This window comes from Ctenopharyngodon idella, chromosome 11, assembly GCF_019924925.1.
Source record: "Ctenopharyngodon idella isolate HZGC_01 chromosome 11, HZGC01, whole genome shotgun sequence".
Taxonomy (NCBI): Eukaryota; Metazoa; Chordata; class Actinopteri; order Cypriniformes; family Xenocyprididae; genus Ctenopharyngodon; species Ctenopharyngodon idella.
In genome coordinates this window covers 21760015-21783452 of record NC_067230.1, presented here as the reverse complement: position 1 = coordinate 21783452, position 23438 = coordinate 21760015, and the positions used below count along the sequence as shown (strand labels likewise).

Here is a 23438-nt window from a genome sequence, read left to right as displayed (position 1 = left end):
CCAGACTACAGTAAGTGTGATTTATGCTGTGCTGTTGAGCTGACGAATCGTATCATTCATCCCACTTGCAGCCAGAGGTTATCTGTAGGGATGTACTACATACAGGACCATGCTGCCGGCTTTGAACAACGCACGCCCTTTTCCGATACCTACACAATGAAAGGCAGGGTTGAGAGGCCTCCAGGGTGCGACAGAAAATGATAGCGCTGAGGTCTGATGAGAATTGTGATGGAAAGCACAATGAGAGGAGTAAAGAGCAAAGCACCTCGACTTGCCAGGCTGTTCCAAAAGCCAAAAACAGCCCACCTTTTCAATATAAATGCCAACACATAATACAGAGTTGTTTTTGGTCTTTAGGCCATTTCCTGAATGTTAAATGCTGTTTGCAACTCATTTTACCTCTGTTATGTGATGTATTTCTGAGTGAAACAGGATATTTAATAAGAAAATGTGTGGGAAGGGACTTCCATCCATTGGGAATTGATCAATGGCTAAGTTTGGCTCTTGATTAACATTCTCAAAAAAGAAAGGTCCTTTCAGAGGAAGAGCAAGTTATTACTCTTTGATTAAAGATTACAAACATTTTTTCTTATTAACATGAATTAAAAACGTAAATAGGGTCAGATTTGATTTCATGTTGTCTTTAAATGCAATTGATAGTTCAATAAAATGCTTCATTAGTAGTGCAATAATTTCATCATAAAATCTGATGATGGTTTATAGCTACTACAGCATGCTGAAAGCAAAGGCAGCCTCAGGCCACTACTTCCTCTTTTCACCACTAGGAGGCAATCTCTAACTTTTCATGAAATAAACAAACAGAACTGACAAACATCTCTAGTAATCACTAAAATACTAATAAAAGGATTGGTGTTGCTTTATTGAAGAATTGAATCCACTAAGGCAGATCATATATACTGCATTAATATACGGATGCATTTGGTTGTTCCATGAATTGAACGAGTATGAAACACTATTATGTTGATACCGAATATGTTTCTTTGTACTGAGTAGAATTGGGTTATAATTTCAGAAAAGCTGTGCATGAGAGTATATCAAGATGATTTTAGGCTTTTACCCTGAGATGAATTTTCAAGACAGTAATACATCAAAATAGGTCCAGTATTACAAAGTAAAGACATACAAAATGATGTATAACAAATGAAACATTCTCAGTGCTGCTTTGGAGTGTCAAACATTTCCAAAACGGTATATTAGCACCAAGAGCTATGAAGGGAGCGCATTTGAAACAAACATTTGAAATAATAATACAATCATACACCTTTTTAATTGCAAGTGTTTAACACAATGATTACAGACATGATAACACGATGTTATCTTTCGCAGGATGGCGGGCTCTGAACTGAGGTACTCATGTGAATTATCACGGATACGTTTTCAAATACAGTTATCAGTTGTTTGGAATGAGCTGTGAAATTATTAGACGTTTAAATGGCACAGTACTTGAATGGCCTGCAGAGGAATTGTGACAGCCATTACAAATGTGTAACTCTACCTCAGCTCTTTTCTGCCAACCCCTGAGGAGAAACATTGTGTTGTTAGAAAAGTAATGAAGTGCTATAAAAAGCAGTTTCAGGCAATCAAGATAAACTGGTACAGTATAAATAGCATCCGGTGTAGAGTACTTTCAATACTTTGAAGAGGAAAAACTAGGACTTTTAAAAGCCAAATGTTTCTGTCAGTCTCTGTACTCCATCCTGTTTGTTCTCACTCAACTCAAAGCGGTTGGATCCCAGTGGGAGAGTCCCATCAAAGTCTTACTGAGCAAAATCCGTTAGGCAAACAGAAGCCTAAAGATCTGCCAGATGACAAACAATTTCAAGGCAGAAGCTTGAAGCTTGAGTTTAGCACCATGCGAAATCAAAGTCGCCACTAGACGAGTGCTAACATCACATAGAGTTTGCTGTGATGAACACGTAGATGCGAGCCAGGAAAGTTGTGAAAGTTCCTTGACGCAGCAGCTTCATTTCCACGTCAATGAGGAAGTCCCGTGTATCCTGCACCTGCCGGTGCAGGTACACGGCACCCGTGAAGCTGTTGAGCTTCCGCGTGCTGAAGTAGCCTTCCTCGTTTCCGCGAGGGATGCTGATGATGATGTTGTCGCCCTGAGTAGGCGGGCGAGGGTCCGATGCGGAAGATCTGAGCTGGGATGACGATGTTGGTCTGGAAGCTCAGCTGGTAGTATGTGATGCGTAATGGCATAGTCTGGCATTGCTGGAAGTTGGGGCAACTCATTCGCTCACAGCGTCTAAAAACATGGGAGAGGTGAAAGTTATGGTCCATCGAATGTGCAAGAATTTGTTATGCAAAGACCCTGTGGCCGAACCTGTGTTTTAAAGTCAAACATCTAAAACGGTTCTTATGACATTAACAGACTCTTTGAAAGGGACAGTATAAAGGGTTAGTTCACCCAAAAATGAAAATTGTGTCATTAATTACTCACCCTCATGTCGTTCCACACCCGTAAGAGCTACGTTCATCTTCGGAACACAAATTAAGATATATTTGATGAAATCCGAGAGGTTTATGACTCGTCCATAGACAGCAATATGATCAACACTTTCAAGGTCCAGAAAGGTACTAAAGACATCGTTAAAACCGTCGACGTGACTGCAGTGGTTCAACCTTAGCGACGAGAATACTTTTTGTGCACAAACACAAATAAATAATGACTTTATTCAACAATCTCTTCTGACGCAGGAGCCGGCCAATAATGAGTCGCCGTTCTGACGTAGAACCTGGAAGCGCTGGACGTAAACAACGTATGAGAATGACACAGAAGAGAAGATACTGTTGAATAAAGTCGTTATTTTTGTTTTGTTTTTGCGCACAAAAAGTATTTTCGTCACTTCATAAAATTAAGGTTGAACCACTGCAGTCACGTCGACAGTTTTAACAATGTCTTTAGTACCTTTCTGGACTTTGAAAGTGTTGATTATATTGCTGTCTATGGACGAGTCATGTATCTCTCGGATTTCATCAAAAATATCTTAATTTGTGTTCCGAAGATGAACGAAGGTCTTATGGGTGTGGAACGACATGAGGGTGAATAATTAATGACAGAATTTTTATTTTTGGGTAAACTAACCCTTTAACCAATAACGAAAATTCTCATGTTTTCCAATCCTGTTAGACTTATACTTTCTTTTGTGGAACATAAAAGATGCTATTTTGAAAAATGTCTCTGTCCATAGTGACCTAAATTTGTAAACCTCATTGAGTTTTATTGTACGGACAAAACAGTAAAACATTCTTCAAAATATTTTCTTTTGTGTTCCACAGAAGAAAGAAAGAAAGTCATTGGAATGAAAATGGTGAGAAGAAAAGACATGTTTACAAATCTAGGTGACTGCTACAAAACAAAACAAATCGAAACGAAACACAAAACAAAACAAAACAAATATATAAAACAACAACATAATGGGTAAGTAATGGGTAAGTAGGGTAAGTAAATGGTGACAGAATTTTCATTTTTGAGCTAAATATCCCTTTAAGCTCTGAAACCCCCTAAGTGATAAATAAAGCTTGAATGCTGAATGATACCTCAAATTGTGCGGATGATTGTGGAGAGGTGTGCTGTTACTTTTCTAAATGATATCATATTTGCGACTTTCACCTGGCCAGTGATAAAACGGGCTTTGAAGGAGCCATATAGACACTTAGTGGCGGGCTTTTTTATTTGGATCAATAAGAACCATCAAGCAACCGATAAACAACCTAAAAAACCCTATAACATGATTGTCTTGTTCCACTGATTAACTAAATATGTTGTTCAGCACGAAATACACTGATACTGTCTCCTAAAATGACCACAACCCATATGTACAGCTTCACCGTAGGTGTTTTTGCTCCTGCTGACTCCTCTGGGCTGTTAATCTCTGATATAGCTGGGAATCTCAGGAGGGCTGATGGTGAGCAGTGGGAGTTCCCACCAATCAGAATCCTTGCTGACACTGGCCAGACGTGCGTGTTTGAACTACTGCCTAATCAAAGCAATCTGGCTCCATTCCATTTGCTTCGCAGAGACCATGCTCTCTAAGGTGCCAGCATCAATACAGATGGCACAAGGATGCCACAATGAATGTATTTATGCTCTAAGCAGTGCAAATGTACTGATCCCGTATATGTACATGTGCATCTGTATGATTTCTAGTTTCACCATTATGCAGATGCTTGCATTAAGCAGTGTGAAACTTCTGATTACTATGGTAAGCTGGACAGGGTCCAGCCACTGTAGCAGGTTCACTGATTGAGCCCATATGTAATCTGTTCGATAAATATGATTGGGTAGAAAATCAGTGGGTCATACTTACGTGTCCGAGACTCTCCTGTAGTTGTCTGGACATGCAAATGACAGGCAGCGGAAGCCTCCCTGGATGTTGAAACAGGTCTGGGAAGCAGAGCAATTGTGCGATCCAATGGCACATTCATCAATATCTGAGAACGAAAGGGAAGACAACAGCTAAATAGATGTCCGATCGAATATTAAGGCCTCTGAGACTGCTTAAAACTTTCGTTCCATTATTCCTTTCCTGAATGTTTTTTTTTCGTTCTTATTTCTTACATAAAAAAGGGTAAATGGAAATTCAATAGTGAATCAAAAGTAAACTATTAGACTTTGGTAAGATTTTATTACATAAATAAATATCTAAATGCCAGCGCGCATTAAATTGTACCCGGTCCCAATCAATGCTAGCAGGGTTGTCAGGGGCGACTGATGTCTACGGTGACTAACCGCCAGGCTTCATTCTGCTAGGAGTCAATTTTGGTCCCTCCAGAAGTAATTAATTATGCATCTCATTTTACAAAAGCAAAGTCCTCGTTACAGCTCGCCGGCTCCAATCCGCAGACTAATTCGTTTGGTGCAGGCTAGCGCTAACCTCCGGGAACATGTACAGGCTCATCTTCACCTCTCATCGACTTTCCTATCTTGAGAGCCTGAGGGAGCCTCGTCAATTTCATGATCTTTCGGAGAGTGATGGAGGACACTGAGCAGTGGTGTGTTGAACCTGAGGTTAGCTGCTCGCAACTCAATGTGCCAATTAAAGAAATTAAGGCTCGGAATTGAGTTTGTACCATTTGGCTTTGGAAAGGTGTTGGGTAGAATATGAACCAGAATTTAAAGGAATTGATCACGCAAAAATTCTGTTATTATACATACACACACACACACACACACATATATATATATATATATATATATATATGCTTTGTGCTTTTATTTATACAGAAGATGAAACAAAGACTTAAATGTAATATGATAAAGTAATATATCTCTTTAGTGTTACCTTGACAGGTGCGTCCATTAGGTGACATGGAGTAACCATGTGGAGGGCAGGCACATTTGTAGCTACCTGGCACGTTCACACACTGAAATGCACAGAGGTTTCCAATGCTCTGTGAGCACTCGTCGATATCTAGAGAACAAATAAGAACATCTTTATTAGTGAGATCGTTTATAATGAACATCACAACAAACCACTGTGAGAAAGATCTGTTTATTAACCAGGAAGATTTGTGTTTAAGAAAATGTGCCAAGAACACACTAATTGCTATGTTGATCTGGAGAAAAAAAAATCCATCCATATTAAAAGATTCAAGACATTATTGATCTGATATCCCCATCAGAGGAAAACATCACATCATCTCTGTATAATGTGTATAATCAACATACTGTATAATGTGACTGTGTCCTTGTGTTTAACCCTTAATGGGCATGAAATGGATGGTAAGCAGTAGACCAATCACTGCAGACTGGGCCATATGAGACGGGATTCTTTATCAAACCGTTTTAGACACTGTAAGGAAAGAGGTGATGCTGCAATGTATATTGTGAGAAAATTAAAGTGTTTTTGACCTTGGATGCATGTAAGCCTATAGATGAACCTTTAAAATAGCATAATTGGGCACTTTAATCCATTTCCTGCCTTGAGGACATTGATAACACCTCACCTTCACACGTGTGCCCGTCCTCTTTCAGGTAGTAGCCAATTCGGCAGTAACACTGGTAAGAGCCATAGATGTTTGCACACTCCTGACTGCATGGATTGTTGTCACATTCATTAACATCTATGAGAGAACACAGAAAACAAGTTTTTGAATTTAAAATTATGTTTGTGTGTACAAATTTCCATAAATCATTACAGTCTTGTGCACACTGGCAGTGTGTTATATCAATGCAAATATGCAGTGGAGTCCAAAAATCTGAGACCACATTGAAAATCTAATTAAAACCTGGAAATAATTTTAGGCAGATGTAAAATATAATTCTGCACTATTTCTAGGTCACTAATCAAACTAATTTGTGATGTAAACTCTGTGTATAAATGGTCATATGTTCTATCATTCTCCAGTTATGCTTGAGAACATGATCAAACTTGATTTGAGCTTTTTCAGTTTTCAAATTAAATGATGTAAATTACATTCAAAAATTTATTAAATTATTGTATTAAATCAATGTAGGTCAGATTTACTAAATAGGGCAAATTAGCGTACTGCCACAATCTAATAATGTAACAAATTCGTATGGTCTAAAACGTAATTGTCATCATGATTTGCTACAGGACAGCAATTGCGGGTAAATTTTCTGCCACCTTTGCAAGTTTCTACAAAGGAACATTTATCTTTAGCAACACTATAAAAGTAAATAGTATACACTGGCGGTATTATGGATAGATAGATATTATGGGCAGTGTTGGGGGTAATGCATTACAAGTAACTTGAGTTAAGGAATCAAATTACTTTTTTCAAGTAACTAGTAAAGTAAAGCATTACTTTTAAATTTACGACAAAATATCTAAGTTACTTTGTTTTCCCATTTATTGACTGAGAGCTCTCCAGTCCCCATATTGAGAGAAACAGTAAGTGCTGAGGCATTGTGCGCGGTGAAAACATGATAGTTACTGTAGTTCTAGACAGTATTCCTCAAAATTAATAAAAAACAGCGAAATGCAAACTCATAATATTGCACAAACCTGCAATAATTAATACACTTTATGTATTTAACCTCACTTTATTAACCAATGTCTTTGCTGCTGACCTTCGATGATCCATTTCAACCATACTAATAAACAAAAATGACTTCAGATAAATATAGGAGTGTTGAACTTCCTTCTCCTGTATCCTATTCTTTTTGAATCCAGAATGGCAGCACAACTGAAAGGTTTGTTTGAGCTGCGCCCTCTACTGTACAAGCGTGAATTTGCACTTCCTTCAGTTTGAGGCTCATTAATTTCACTTTTGGTGTAAAAGGGCCTTTACAGTTGCCAAAAATAAAACCTTTTTGTTGTTATTAAAAAACAAACAAGCAAGCCCATACGAGAAAAAGTAAAGCAAAAGTAATGTAACCCATTACTTTCCATAAAAAGTAACTAACACAACTCTGATTAGGGGTACAATATGTGTCACGTGACTGAAGTCCTTGAAATAAACTCTGAATACATGAATGGATCAGTCCATGATGGGACTAGTAAAAAAAAGGGGGCAAACACCAGCTGACAGCTTACTCGTCTATTTTTGTTTTTCACTCTCTCTGTGTCTCGCTTTAATTGGAAAGAGAGAACATTCATACTGTCAGAGCACAACACATTTTTTGTAGGTATACTGATTCATGTTCATTTCTGCTGGTGCAAATGGATGTACCTTCGCAGTTCTTGCCATCAAAGGCCAGGGAGAAGCCTGTGGTACAGGAGCACTGGTAGGAACCCGGCGTGTTATCACAGGTCTGGGCGCAGAGGCGGCCCGGGTACCGCCAACACTCATTTACATCTGTCAGCAGAAAAGATGCAGAGAAATGCATTAGTTTACAAACATACTGTAGTGTGAGGAGTATCTCTTTCTCTTGCTCCATCCTTCTTTCTCCTTGCCTTGCTGTCCTCTTTCACTCCGCTACAGGAGCAGAAGAGATACAAGATTAGGATAATCTGCACGCTCTCTGGAGCATGAGTTGCTGTCAGCTTCATCTAAATGCGTGCTGTTAGTCTGGCTAACCACAGAGAAAATGACGTCCTTTGGGTAATTCAGTCACAGTATCCAAACTGTTTTTAAATCCTTCAAGTGCTTTATTTTTCAGCTGTGGTTTAAGATACTTTGAAAAAAGGGGGAAACTTGACTGTTTGAGGTTACAATTGTGACGTTTGAGGCCCTATTATGACGTATATCTGAGTGGCTTCGTGAACAAGAAAAAATGTAGGGCGGGACTTGATTTTGTTCATCGGTATTTGATTGGATCATTGTGGTTTGCTATTGCTGTGAGTGACAGGTTGTCCCGCCCTCGCGAGTCGCGCCAGTAAACACATCATCAGAGAAGAGAAGTCACTGCAAGAGGGAGGTGAAGTTCTTTTGATTAAATATTTTGAGGGCACATGAATTTTTAAAAAATAATGAAGTGCAAAGGATAAATCATTTATAATAAATACTGCAATATTCTACTACAATATGACTGATTTCATGGTGAGTTACTGCATAGCATATTGTAAGGTCAATTTTGAAGTGAAGTTTTGTTCAGCAAGCACTTGCTAATCTGAACAAAGATGTGTTTTGGCTGTGTATTTGTTGTGTGTGTCAGTGTATGTGTTGATACGCACCCACACAGAGTTGGCGAATGGTGTCGTACTGGTAGCCGGTTTGGCAGTCACAGCGGTAGCTGCCGGGCAGGTTGTGACAGATTTGGCCCTCTCCACAGCGGTGGGTGCCCGTCTGACATTCATCCACATCTGCAGATCACATTCAACAGTCTTATTTGTTCTTGTAGACTTTACAAGTCCAGTTAGTTTATGCCAACAGAAATGGTAACAAAAAGTAATACTGTATGCTACTAACATGGTTTTTCAACATTGAGTAACAGTAATGCCTTGTTTTTGGTGGGTTTATTTTTAGGTTCGCTGTACTTGAATGGTACATGAATAATGATTAAATATCATGACATTACCATCTCATACCATTACACCATGGTATTGCCACAGTACGTTTGAGATATGGTCTTTAAAAAAGTGGAATTAGCTTTCGCCAAGCCTTCAAAAAGAAATTTCAGAAATAAGAAATGTTTAAGGGAACCAACCCCAACAGCCCCAACAAGGAAAAGGATATATGAAAAAAAAAAAAAAAAAAAAAATTCTATAAATAATACTTATCATATAAATATTTATTAGGGCTGTTCAACGATTAATCACGATTAATCGCATTCAAAATAAGTTTGTGTTTACATAATATATGTGTGTGTACTGCGTATATTTATTATGTATTTATAAACACATACATATACATGTATATATTTAAGAAAGTATATAAAATATAAAAATCAATAAATATTTATATATAATTTAAATTATATATAAATATATACATTATATAAATTATATAAGAAATATTTACATGTATATATTTATATATAATTTAAATTATATATAAATATATACATGTAAATACTTCTTAAATATATACATACATATTTATGTGTATGTGTATATAAATACAAAATAAATATGCATAGTACACACACATATATTATGTGTAAACAAACTTTTATTTTGGATGCGATTAATCATGATTAATTGTTGAACAGCCCTAATATTTATATTTATTAAATATATAAGTTTGGGGTCAGTAAGTTTTTATGTTTTTGAAAGAAGTCTCTTATACCAAGGCAGCATTGTCAAAAATACAGTGAAAACAGTAATATTGTGAAATAATTCATTCTAATATGCTGATTTGCTGCTCATGAAACATTTCTTATAATCAATTTTGAAAACAGTTGCGCTGCTTAATATTTTAGTGGAAACTGTTATACTGTACATTTTTTCAGGATTTTTTTGATGAATAGAAAGTTCAAAAGAACAGCATTTATTTAAAATAGAAATCTTTTGTAACATTATAAATGTCTTTACTGTCACTTTTGAAAAATTTAATGAATCCTTACTGAATAAAATAATTAATTTCTAAAGAAAAACAATGTTTTAATCTAAATATGTCTGTTATAATAATCTATAAATTTAAAAACACTAAAAGGTTTCTGGTTTAGGGTATAACAAGCATCTATATTTGTGTGCGTTCTCACCAATACATCGTGCTCCATCAGGGCTGGAATGGTAACCTTGACTGCACATGATAATCTTGCGCTGACAGGTGTAAGAGCCCACAGTATTTATGCAGTTAAAGCCAGTCGTACATGGTTCTCTCACACTGCTGCATTCATCAATGTCTAAAATAAAGTGAGAGAGAGAGAGAGTGACAAAACAAAGGCAAATGAAACAAAAAAGCAACTTTTCAAAAGTGTGTTCAGTTAATGGGACCGTAATTTTTTTTTTTTTCAGATTTTCAAACATTGACAGTTTGGTATTCTTCAAGCATCTGTCCACTAGGGGGCACTAAGAGACTCTAAAGGTGTCCCTGCTCTGTCTTACCAATGCAGTTGCCATGTGAGTCCTGAGTGAAGCCTGTGAGGCAGCGTTGCTTCGGGTTACACGTGAATGAACCATCAGTATTCTGACACTGGAAGCCCATCCCACAGTTATGAGTTCGCATAACACACTCATCAATATCTAGAAGAGAAAGAGTGCAGCAGATGTCAAAACAGGCCAGTGGACTGGACAGCTAGACGCCACCAAGTCGGGTTCCTGCACTGATAAAATTGTTTAGCTTTTGAGACTGATGCTGTTAGAAGGTCCAAACAAATGAAGTTACCTCTCTTAAAAACTTAAAGAAAATCTGTAAATCTCACTAAATTTGGCAAGCATAGAAGCATAATGACTAGATGGGCGTCATCTGAGACATCTGATGGAGGAGATGGGTTTGGACAGAGATCACAACAGTCCTCAATTACAAGTCAGAACTTCACAGTAGGTGGCACTGTGGTTCAATAACAGGCTGGGAAAGCATGCTCACACTTCAAGGCAGCTGATCTCACAAAATCAAACCCCAGTTTCTCCACAGTCATCCACACTTGCATGCAATTAATAAAGAAACCAAACAATTTTGTATTTCACAAACTGCTAATGATACTGACACACAACTTCATATTATACAAGCATCACTGAAAATAATGATAAACTGCAGTTCAGCAAATGAGTCAGATTTTGATCCGCTCCGATGGATTCAGTTCAGAGGATTCAAACCAGTATCTTGTCTTTTTGAACTCAAATTCATTAAAAGAATCATAAAAGTGATTTGTTTGGGAATCAAATTACCATGGGGTGCTTCTCATTTCTTATTTGTGCATCCTCGTTTCCTTTTCCCGCGTCTTAGCTCCACCCCCTTAGGGTGCGAGGGAAGGATACACCTGTGTATCCTCACTCATGACTGCTCAGGAAGCTTCCTGGCTCTTCGTTCCTCATGGTGCAATTAGAGAATTGAGATGTCTTTCAAGATGGCTGAGTTTGATTGGTTTCTGGGTTACGGGCTGGAGGACATAAGAGCGAGGAAACGAGGAAGCATCAACTGAGTATTGAGAAGCCCCCTATGGTCGTGCTAATGTTTTAATTCATAAAAAGGAATCAGCTCATAACGAGTCATTTGTTTATGAATCGGACTGCACTGGTCATGACTCATGCTGTTTGTTTTTGATTCACTAGAAGAACTGGCTCATAATGAGTCATTTGTTTATGAATCGGACTGCAATGTTTTTGAATCACTAAAAAGAACTCATTTTAGTCATTTTTTCGTTAATCAGACTACATTAGCTGTGTTGCAAGTTATTTTTGCATGCATCCCAAGGACAGAAAGAAGTTACTTGACATTATTTCACAGTACACCTTTTTTATTGCAATACATTCAATACAGATTGCAAACTCTCATTCACATATAGCATCAAGTAACATATACCTAACAAAAATATGTTCTGAGCCCGTTTTGCTAAAGTTCCCATTAAGTTATGAAAATGTTATTTCTGAAAATGTTATTTCTGAACATTCAAATCTATTTTTTTAAATGATTTAAAACAAAAAAAAATCTTGGTTATGCGAATGTTAAGGGAACATTCCATTTTATTATTCTTCAAACATTATGGGATTTATACTTTTTAAAGTTCTCTGAACATTCTGAAGTAGTAACATTTAATAATTTCAGACAAATATCCAATTAAAATGTTTCAGAAAAAGAAAATAAAAACATTCTATGAAGGAAGCATAGATAATGTTTTTGTGCTAACGCTTTGAGAACATTATTAAAGACCAGATATCTTTGAATTAATGTTTTATTAATGTTACTGGAAGAACGTGTGTTCATAACATCAAAACAAGAGAAGTTCTGAGAATGTTCCCTGTTACCTGGGAACCCACGGAAATTGGTAAGCCCTTAATTTCAAGTTTAGGGTAGTCTTTCCAAATCATACAGTTGCACTATAGTAACAGAGTTTCAACTTTCCAAAGCCTGCAATTAGTTAAAATCCACTATTGCTATTCCGTTACTACTTATGATAATTATCCCTCCACATTTATTAGAATGCACCGGGCCAAGTCCTGACAAGAATCAGAGACTCTTGCTAAATTTTCTCTGTTCAAAGGCAATGGTTATATGTGTCTAAGCATCTGCTTTGTGTAAAAACAGAGTGCAGGATGTTTTAGATGTTAGCAAGCGAGAGCCCGAGGCAATCAGCTGTGGCCTCTTTCGAACTGTGAAGGCCTGCAAAAGTCACATTTTACTGCGCAGATTGCTGCATGGTGTCTGGTTTTTCTCTGCAGCGGTGATGGTGGTGTTTAGATAATGAAGACACTGGTCTGAGATCTGTGAACTAATGTGAGGCTAGAGGACTATGACAAGGATGGAAGACCGTTTGTTATTGATTCTGTCCATATGCATCACTGAGCAGCTCTGATAGCTGAGGAAGAGTTGGACTGCTGCCATGTTTTTGCTGATTTGATCTCACATAAAAGCAAAGTTCATGTAGACATAACGCTCAATGTATTTTAATTAATAAAACAATGCTCTCTGTGAACTTTTAGTGAGGCCATTCACAAAACACATTTTTGCAGCGGGTCAAGAGATAAAAACTTTTTTAAAAGTTGACTAAAAGTGCCACGTTTTTTAGAACGCGTGTGATGCTGCAAAGGACGCAGGATGCAAGCGCAATGGTCAAACATGTCCATCTAGTGCATGTTTACATAGAAAACAAGGAAAGCAGTACAGTGGAATGCAGAAACTCATTCTGTGTGAACGGCTGCTAAGTGTCATTTTATCACCAAATATACAAATAATGTCTGTTTTCAAACAGCTTTCCTGAGCGCTCCTCCATTTGTCATCATTGGTCAGACAAACTGAGCCGTCCCTCCCCCAAATTCACACCATTGCTTGAAAAAAAATTGCTAAGTAGGGTTGGCAACAGTGATCCAGTTCTTATTCAGAAACAAAAGTTATTATTTTTGTTATGTCTGACTCAAAATGAACCAAAAACAGTTAGTGTGTACTTTAGCCCTGTGAGACTCAAATCACATGACAATTACACTAACATTCAAAAGTTTGAGGTCAATATGATTTTTTTGAAGTACTTTTATTCAGCTATAGGATGCTTTAAATAGATTATGAGTGATGGTAAAATTCTATGTTTTGTTAAAATTGGATTTTATTATTTGGTAACAGTATAGTAAAATGTTTTTTTTGCAAACATCTATTCCTCAAAAGTACTAAAAGAGTCCTTAATGGAATGTAAAGGATCTACAATCAGAACAGGAACCATTAAATTGTTTTGACACACTTAATCTTTCAATTGACCCTTCGCCATGAGTTTGACAGGCGATCTAACCAATCATAACGCGGAATCCGCCATTTTGTCCGAGAAAGCAGTCAGGGGAGTTAGCAGATTAACGTAGGTGGACTTGAACTTGAAAAACAGTGTGTAGTGACGTCTTTCTGCGATTGAAACAACATTCCTTCTGATGTTCATTCATGTTTATTTGATGCTATAAATGAACAAATGAATAAATGAATGCTACAGAGATCTGTCGTGACACAATAAAGAGTCACAAAATGGTATTTATTGTTTAAATTTCTTTAAAATTGACAAAATTTGAAATTTGACTTTGTTTCATATCAAAAGTAACCTAATCTGTCTTGTCTATCGACGCGTTGTCAGTGTCCTCTTTGCTCCGTGATGTTTTTTTTTACTGTGTGAGAACATGATGTGTGGCGTGAGATCAGCATGGCTTGTCATACATAGCAACAGTTACTAAAGGGGGCAGGTCTTTGTGGACGGTCAATTAGGAAACACAAATTATGTTGTGTGTGTGTGTGAACATTTGTTGATACTATAGCCCTAACCCACCTTCACATACTCCACTCCTCAGCTGGTAACCGCTCGAACATGAGATCTGCCTCTCGCACACAAACCCTCCTACGGTGTTCACGCAGCGCTCGTCTGCCTGGCAGGTGTGCGTATTTGTCACACACTCATTCACATCTGCAAAGCAAAAACACAGCATTATTTTGCTGGGCTCCAAAGTATAACAGCTTCACACAGAGCCAGGGACATTAATGGCGAGTTACATCCACAAAAACCTGGAATGGAGAAGATGAAGCCGGTGGAAAAGCAAGCAGGTGAGACAGCAGTGTAAAAAACAGAGACCAGCAGATCCCGTTGTGTGTTTCTATAAACCGAAGCACACATCAGGCATTTTGCTTTACGTTCTTTGGTTCTGGTCGCTGTGGTGAACTGTCAAGATCTTCGGTTGGCCAGATTTATTAAAGGCAATAACTCCATGTTGAAAAACAAGATTGGAAAGCGAGCACGACCCAGAGAGAGGAGAAAATAATTACTTGAAGCTTAGACAATGGCTGATTTGTGGCCCAAGAAAAGGATTCAATCTGTCATGTTATTGCCAGGGTAAATAATTTCAGGGCACTGGATGGAAATGTTTGTGCTCGCTTCTGGCCACATTAGGATAGAAGAGAAAAGAGCACATGGTGCTTTATCTGTTCCACACAACAGCTGGCAATAACACAGAGAGAACAATGAATTTAAATGTTTGAATGTTTTTTGGATGCCAAAGCATTGGATAATAACAGAATTGCATTTCCAGAAGGGAATACCAAAAGCAAAAACGTGTTTTAGGTAAATAGGAGTGACTTCGTTGTTGTCATACCAGTGACCACACTTTGTGAATCTTGTTTTCAGGCAGCGGTCTGCAACAATACTAAGTATGCAGAGGCAGCTATAAATGTTTATATGTATAAGGAAGACAAGACCAATGTAATAATTATAGAAATATTATAAGTGCTTCGGGTTGATGTAATTTCAGAATGCTTAACATTGCAAATTTTGTTAAGACCGAAGCAACTTAAAAAAGATGAAAATACATGGCCTTGAATATGCGTTAAATAGGTTAATAAAGTCTATTGAGCAGTTTTGAAAAAAATAGGGAGAAGGTTAAAGAAAAAGAGGCAATATGGCTTACAAAAAATAGCTATACCTCCTTAAATAACTCAAGAACAAACTCAGTTTGTCATTCTGGGCATTTCTAAGGAGTCATTGTAAAAAAAAAAAAATACTGTTCAAGTTAAAAAAAAAATCGTTTTACAAAAAAATATGAAATTTAAATAATGATTTTAAATGTATTTACTGTTTTTCACAGTAAATTATAGGGTCATATTTTTACTTAAAATATTTTAGATTAAAATAAGAAAGTAGTTCATTATTACTTTCTTTCATATATTTAAACAGTAAATTATATAGTAATTTATACTTTTTACTTAAACATTTTACAGTAATATTGCATAAAATACGATGTTAAACCATTTATTTTAACTTACAGTAACTTACAGTTTAACAAGTTTTTACTGTAGCTTTTTTTCCATTCAAATTATCACTTTCTTTTTATCACTTTCATTTACAGCGTACATAACAAGAGATACAGTATCTCACAAAAGTGAGTACACCCCTCACATTTCAGCAACCATTTGATTGTGTTCTCAAGGAACAATCCTATAGAAATCAAAATTGGATATACTTTAGAGTAGTCAATGTGCTGCTTGTATAGCAGTACAGATTTACTGTCCTCTAAAAATAACTCAACATACAGCCATTATTGTCTAAATAACTGGCACCAAAAGTGAGTACTCCCTAAGTGAACATGTCAAAACTGTGTCCAAAGTGTCAATATTTTGTGTGAGGACCATTGTTATCGAGCACTGCCTTAATTCTCCTGGGCATGGAATTCACCAGAGCTGCACAGGTTGTTGCTGGGATCCTCTTCAACACCTCCATAATGACATCACAGAGCTGCTGGATGTTAGACACATGGCGCTTCTCCACCTTCTGCTTGAGGATGTCCCACAGGTGCTCAATAGGGTTTAGGTCTGGAGACATACTTGGCCACTCCATCAACTTCAGCTTCAGCTTCCTCAGCAAGGCAATTGTCATCTTAGCGGTGTGTTTGAGGTCGTTATCATGTTGGAAAACTGCCGTTCGGGCCAGTTTCTCATGTTCTGCTTCAGAATGTCACAGTATATGTTGGAATCCATGTTTCCCTCAATGAAGCGCAGCTCCCCAGTCCCAGCAGCACTCATGCAGCCCCAGACTATGATGCTACCACCACCATGCTTGACTGTAGGCAAGACACAATTTTCTTGGTACTCCTCACCAGGGCATCGCCACACATGCTGGACACCATCTGAGCCAAACAAGTTTATCTTAGTCTCATCAGACCACAGGACATGGTTCCAGTAATTCATGCTCTTGAACAGGTTGTCTTCAGCAAACTGTTTGCGGGCTTTCTTGTGAGCCAGCTTTAGAAGAGGCTTCCTTCTGGGATGACGGCCATACAAACCGACTTGTTGCAGTGTTCGGAGTATGTTCTGAGCACTGACAAGCTGACCTTCTGCTTCTGCAACCTCTAAAGCAATGCTGGCAGCACTCATGGGTCTGTTTTTTGAAGTCAGCTTCTGCACCGGACACACAGCACGAGGATTCAACTTCTTTGATCGACCCTTGCGAGGCCTGTTCTGAGTGGAACCCGTCTTGAAAAACCTCTGTATGACCCTGGCCACTGTGCTGTAACTCAGTTTCAGGGTGTTACCGATCTTCTTATAGCCTAGGCCATCTTTGTGGACAGCAACAATTTTAATTCTCAAATCCTCAGAGAGTTCTTTGCCATTAGGTGCCATGTTGAACATCCAGTGATCAGTATAAGAGAATTGAACTCAAAGCACCAAATTTTAACTGCTCTAATACAAGATACACAAATTTGGTTTGCATGGTTAAACGGCGTACAGCTTTTATCACTTAGGGTGTACTCTCATTTGTTGCCAGCTTTTTTGACAATAATAGCTGTATGTTAAGTTATTTTCAGAGGACAGTAAATCTATAGTGCTATACAATCAGCACATTGACAACTAAAATATATCCAAGTTTCATTTCTATAGTATTGTCCCTTGAGAAGATATACTAAAATGGTTGCTGAAATGTGAGGGCAGTACTCACTTTTGTGAGATACTGTACATGAATCACACCAGCTGTCCCTAAAATCACCATTTACTTATCGTCATGGTGTTCCAAACCTGTATGATTTTTAAAAGATAAAACATAATATTTTGAGAAATGTCTCTGTGTCTGTATGTGTGTGTTGTTTGTGAGGTTTATGAGGTTTATGGACACAAAAATATGGTTTATGAGGACAAAAATGTGCATAATGACATGGGTATTACAATGTTTACATGGTTTATGAGGACACTTCCTGTGGCTTAAAGAAACATACTAAACGGTGTTTTTTGAAATTCAAAAAAATGCCAAAAGTTTTCTGTGATGGGTAGGTTTTGGGGTAGGGTTAGTGTAGGGGGATAGGATATACAGTATAAAGAATAACTAATACACAGTATAAAAACCAATATGCCTATGAAGAGTCAATCACATATACTGTACAAGTGTTTGCATTTTTTGTGTTTGTCCATACAAGGGAAGTCAATAGCTTGTTTTATGTAAAGTCATACAGGTTTTAATTTAAATGACACGAGCATGAGTAAATGGTGACAGAATTTTCATTTTTGAGTGGACTAGCCCTTTAAGGTTCATGCTTTAGTTCCCAGGAAGTGAGATCACTGTCTCTCTTTGTCTTTTTTAAAAGGTTCCTGCATTCAAGTGCACATTATTTGTCCCCAAAAGGCACATAGAACGCAGCTCTGACACCCTCTTGCACTCTGTTGCAGATCCAGCACAGAAGTGTCAACAAGCTGCCTCATCAACATACATGAGCAGTGGCACTTATTCAAAAAATTTGCTTTATCATAACAATATGGTGAATTGCCTTCAAAATGTGGTGCTCTGAAATGCATTAGAGGATATGCATGGGATGAATAATGTATTTCTGCAGACTGGAGGCAAAGGGGAGTGGGTTAGTGCTATTGCAAAGGGATGTGACTGCGGTGCATCAGGATTATGGTCTGTCAACATTATGTCTGCATCAGTGGTGCTGCTGTGATCGATAAGGGTTAAGATGAGAGAGTGATGATGACCGTCCAAGATGGTTGCAAGCTTGGATTCACCTTTTGTCTCAATTCCTGTCTTTGTTTTCTTAGTCAGTTTTGATTTTGTTAAAAAACTATTTAATATTGAATAATTGAAATAAAATAAAATATAAATATTACTAAAAAGCCATAAAAAAACCCTGTAAAAACGTGAAAAATGAACAATAATCTTCAAAGCTACACCTGAACTTTTTCATCTAATAACTCCACAACATCACTCCTATTTGGCTTAGATGCCGATCCAAGACACCCATTAACCACCTCAAGAATCAAACTGTTTTGTAATAGACTGAGACATTTGTGTATGCTAACCACTAACGCCTTCTATGTTTTGGTTATGTCTGGAGGAAGGCAAAACAAATCCAAAAGGGGCCCACAGCTTCTGGTGAGAAGTCTGAACAAACTCGATACCCATTATGCAACCACATGTATGTGAGCTGGTTGTAAGAGCATGCCGACGAGCTTTAGCATTTCCTTCTTGTGTGTTAGTGAGTGTTTATATGGGCAAGCAATGGGCCAACATGCCCCAACATTGTGCAATGAGCTGAAGCGGTCCCACGGTACCAGTTGAAACCTCTTACCCACACAATCTCTATTCTGGTTGCGAATAAAGCCCGCATCGCACATCTCATTCAGCCGCACACACTGGTAGGAGCCCTCCCGGTTCACACACACCTCGTCCAGGGAGCAATTGTGTCTGCCGCTCGCGCACTCATTCACATCTACGGTACACATAACACTTTAGTTGAAGAAAAAAGGCACATGCAGAGATGCAAACACCACCTCCAGCATCATAAAGTCGTGCTAGCATTTTACGAGGTGTGAGATCAGATCAGGTTTTGTTTCTAATAGTGAGGTTTGCTCTCAACTAATCAACCGTTTTATTGTTGTTCGAAGTGGGTTTTCTTTGTGGCGAAATCGCATGCATGTCTGGCTTTATGAATCTATAACACTTAATGTTTACCACGTGAATACGGCTTATGAAGAGAAACAGATGCTAGAGAAACTCCAGGGAGGATATACACGCACAGTCTCGTATTTTGAGCGTGCATTTGGAAGTGTAAATGTCGATCATAAATTGAATGAAAGTTAATATTAAAACATTTCATTAAAAAAAAATCCATCCAGTTTCCTGCAGAGTGTGACTTAAGTCCTTGGCTCCACAGCAAAGCCAGTCAAGCTTGATTTTGTTTCTGCCAAAACGAAATCAAGGTCTCTGCCCACCCGCATTCAGCATATGGGAACGCTTTGACGGAGAGACACAGAAAGAGTGAGTGAAATAAACTCTTTAAGTACAGAGATAATTCAACAGTGAAAACTGCCCTCTCAGCTGAATCCATTGCGATTATATCTACCCTTAAACTGTCCTCACTTGCAAAAATTGCACTGATTTATGGTTCCCATCTCCTGAATCAAGGTGAACACGAAAGGAAAATTTGACATTCATGTTGTGCCTTAGGCAATTTGCATTTCTGTCAAACAAACAGTATTAATCGTTATTGAATGTCATAGTAATAAATTATACATAAGCTGAACTAAAACAGAGAATGTGAAAGACTGATTTTTACTTCTATATTTGCTGTAGAAGTTAAAAAAGGCGGTTTACACTGGGGAATTTTTTTCTGTTCTTTACGACCGTTGCTTGTCAGATTGTAGAATATGATCCCAGTGAGATCTTGGGTAAAGGCCAAGGCAGACTGTGCAACATCAACAGTATTTTATGATAGACTGTTTGGTATACAGCTAAAAGTTTGGTCACAAAGTTGACAGAATTGACTGGCCATTTAACGTCCACATCACGTTTTAATATCTTCTTTGACATTTGAAATGGTACAACATGAACCCAAGTCCTTTGAGTGTTTTGATTATGAGTCTTTGAGTCTAAGATTATCAAAAATGTAATTAATTTGCTGTTGGTGAGCATGCATTATTCAAAACGGTGACGCAAGATAAAATGGATCTTGTACAATCCTAGATATTTGTCTTAAATGGCTAAATTGTGGAAAAAAGCAAGAAGAATTCATTTAATAAGTTAAAAAAGAGAAAATGTAAAAAGGAAGAAACATTTATTTGAATTTTAGTGAATGTTTCTAAATTGTATTTAATTATGTGTTTTATTATGTTAAATTAATGAATTACATATTATATTGACATTATTTCTCTTTGTCACCAGTGTGTTCAGTTTGTTTGTGCTCTTGGGACTTTTATTATGTTTTCGTTAGTTTCCTGTTTTGTTTTGTTCAGTTTTCACGCTTCTCATTTTTTACATTTGGTTTAGGCCTATATAGCAGTACTGATGAGGCTGATGGTAAACAGGTGTGATGATTGTGCATAGTGAGCAGGTGGTGACCAGGGAGGATCATGGGAAATGTAGTGCACAGAGGTGACTGGACTATTGAAAGGATATTGTGACACTCTTACTGTACCACATTGGCAAATATATATTTTCTTGTTTTAACCATGATTTTGTTTAGACTTTTATCAACCAAAGTCCCTTTAAGAAAAGTCATTTTACTCGGCGGCCATCTTTGAAATGCCTCTCGGGCATGCAAGTGCAGCTCCTATCTCTTTGAATGGGGAAACATCAAATTCTCCAATGCTTTCGATTCAATTTCATATTCAAAATCATCAATGAAATCTGACAACAACTGTCTTATAAATTTTGTTTCTAAACGCTCGAATCACGACAAAAAACTGAATTTTTTAAGGTTGGATCAAGCTAATGCACATGCGCAGTCCTAAGTGCGCTTCTCTATAGGAAGTGCGCGTCTGACTGTTTATATAGGAACCGGAGCTTCTAACGGCCGCTGCAGTGACACGATGACTTTACCAATCAGCGATTGGCTCTTATTTAGAAGGCGGGACTTATTCTGCCATATTGCGTGTTGCACTTTCTCCCATTCATAATAATACAAGTGTACCGTCTTTCTATATATAAAGTCTTTATATCAACTCACAGTCAGGTGTTATTCTGTAAATTACAAATCGACAAATTTATATTTTATTTCAAAAAATTTTTTAGACCTTTATCAAATTATAACATATAGGCAAATGTATATATTCTTGTTTTAACCATACTTTTGTTTAGACTTTTATCAACTCACTGTATCAACTCACTTCTACTGTAAATTACATAAAGAAATCTGCACCAGCAAAATACTGTGTTTTTGGATAAGTTTATAGTAACAGCTGTGCATGGCAATTTTATTAGCACCCTCCCTGACAAGTTTAGGATATGAAATAGAAAGACCTTGAAATATATAATCTGCAACACTATCAGTTACAGTAAATAAACATGTGGTAAAAGTGTCAGATCAGACAGGAAGATGTATTGTGAGACAGCAAAGCTGTCGAACCCAGGGCTGAGGTCACTGTTTATTATTGTAGTCAGGGCTGAAGGAGAGTAATTGGTCGTGGATCAGTGAAGCTGAAGGAAGCAGATCCTTAGGTAAGAATGCGATGTTCAAATCTCTTGTCATAATCCTTTGGGTATAACTGCTATACTGTACATGAGTGATTCAGTCCAATAAGGGATTGGTTAGTGCGGTACAGTGTTTTGTGATAGCTGTGTTGAGAAGAGTGTGTGTATTTGTAGTTTTAGACCAATTTAGTGTACCTTCACAGGTGTGTCCATCTGCCATCAGAAAGAATCCTGGGAAACAGGAACATTGGGCCAGTCCTCTAACCACAGAGCACTGCTGAGAGCAGGGCCCATTACCTGCAGACAGTAGTAAAACTCAGTTAATACAGTTTGAGTATATTAGATTAACACATTTGGTCTTAAAGTGACAGGAGCCTAATATATTTGCTGTTGTCTTCTGTGTCTAATGTTAATCAAACAACAAAAGACAAAGAGAAAATCACTCAATACTTTTGACAGAATAACTTTTGTTTATATTTAAAGGCACAGTATGTAAGATTTTTGGATTAAGATCCAAAAACCACTAGAACAATGTTATATATTTTGTTGACTTGTGAACTTACATTATCCCTAATGTTTTCAACCATGCTTAAATCCAGAGAAATCCACAATTTTAACCAGTGTAACGACCATGTCAATGCGTTGCCTGTCATATCTGTGTTACCAATGATTTCCGGTTTTACTTCCATATGGAGCCACCAATACATTATGCAACCTAGTCTCATGGAAAAACGTACCTGTGGGAACGTTTTCACGAGTCGCAAAAATATGTACCAATATGTACATATCACTGCAGTTTCCAACAGAAATGAACACTAGAGGCAGTAAAACAGCAAGCGCTTTTAATTGTTTTCATACACAGTTAAGATTACAGGGTTATTAATAAAGCCTTTTTTTAACGACTCCTTGCACAATATTATGTTATAACTTTGAAACGCTTTTTACCAAAGTGCACGATTTGTAAACAAATATATTTTGGACTTTTCATTGGTTAACCAGCTCCATATGTTTCGCTTTTCTAACATAACAAACTTACTCGGTAGCTCAACTAATACGGAGTTGGACTTAGGACGAGAAAGCCTTGGGTACGAATCCTGGGAAAAACGAGTCATGGTAAAAAAAAATCAAAACAAGCTAAAATGGCACGATTATGGATGATTTTTGTGTCACATTTGCTTTTGTTGACACTATCAGGTAGGTTTAGGTGTAATGTTGGTGGTAAATTATTTTAAAAAATAATGTAGCATTACACTTTTAGCGCCACTCACCGGACAAAATTTCAAATCAGAACTGCAGAGATTTGCATAAAAACCAACGTTATAAAAATGAACCATATTCACGTTTATCTGTTCCAGCAAAAAATGAAAATGCTTTTAGCGCCACTCAGTGGACATTTCACATTGAAACTGCAGTGATATGTACGTATTGGTACGTATTTTGCCACTCACGAAAACGTTCCCACAGGTACGTTTTTCTAATGAGTCCAGGCTCACATTATGTGTTTTAAATAAAGTGACCTGTATGAGTATTAATTCAGCACTTGTGGCTATTT

General features: G+C 37.5%; 1 protein-coding gene across 1 annotated transcript in view; it reads right to left on the bottom strand.

The window, feature by feature from the left end:
- Positions 1-859: 859 nt before the first annotated feature.
- Positions 860-23438, bottom strand: part of fbln2 (fibulin 2) — a 55551-nt gene continuing 32972 nt past the window's right edge. Inside the window, 12 exon segments of the mRNA XM_051913154.1 lie at positions 860-2126; positions 2128-2269; positions 4335-4458; positions 5310-5438; positions 5974-6090; positions 7663-7788; positions 8607-8735; positions 10076-10219; positions 10422-10559; positions 14273-14407; positions 19047-19187; positions 22082-22183. Coding sequence (XP_051769114.1) covers positions 1911-2126; positions 2128-2269; positions 4335-4458; positions 5310-5438; positions 5974-6090; positions 7663-7788; positions 8607-8735; positions 10076-10219; positions 10422-10559; positions 14273-14407; positions 19047-19187; positions 22082-22183 — 1643 coding nt within the window. The 3' untranslated portion in view covers positions 860-1910.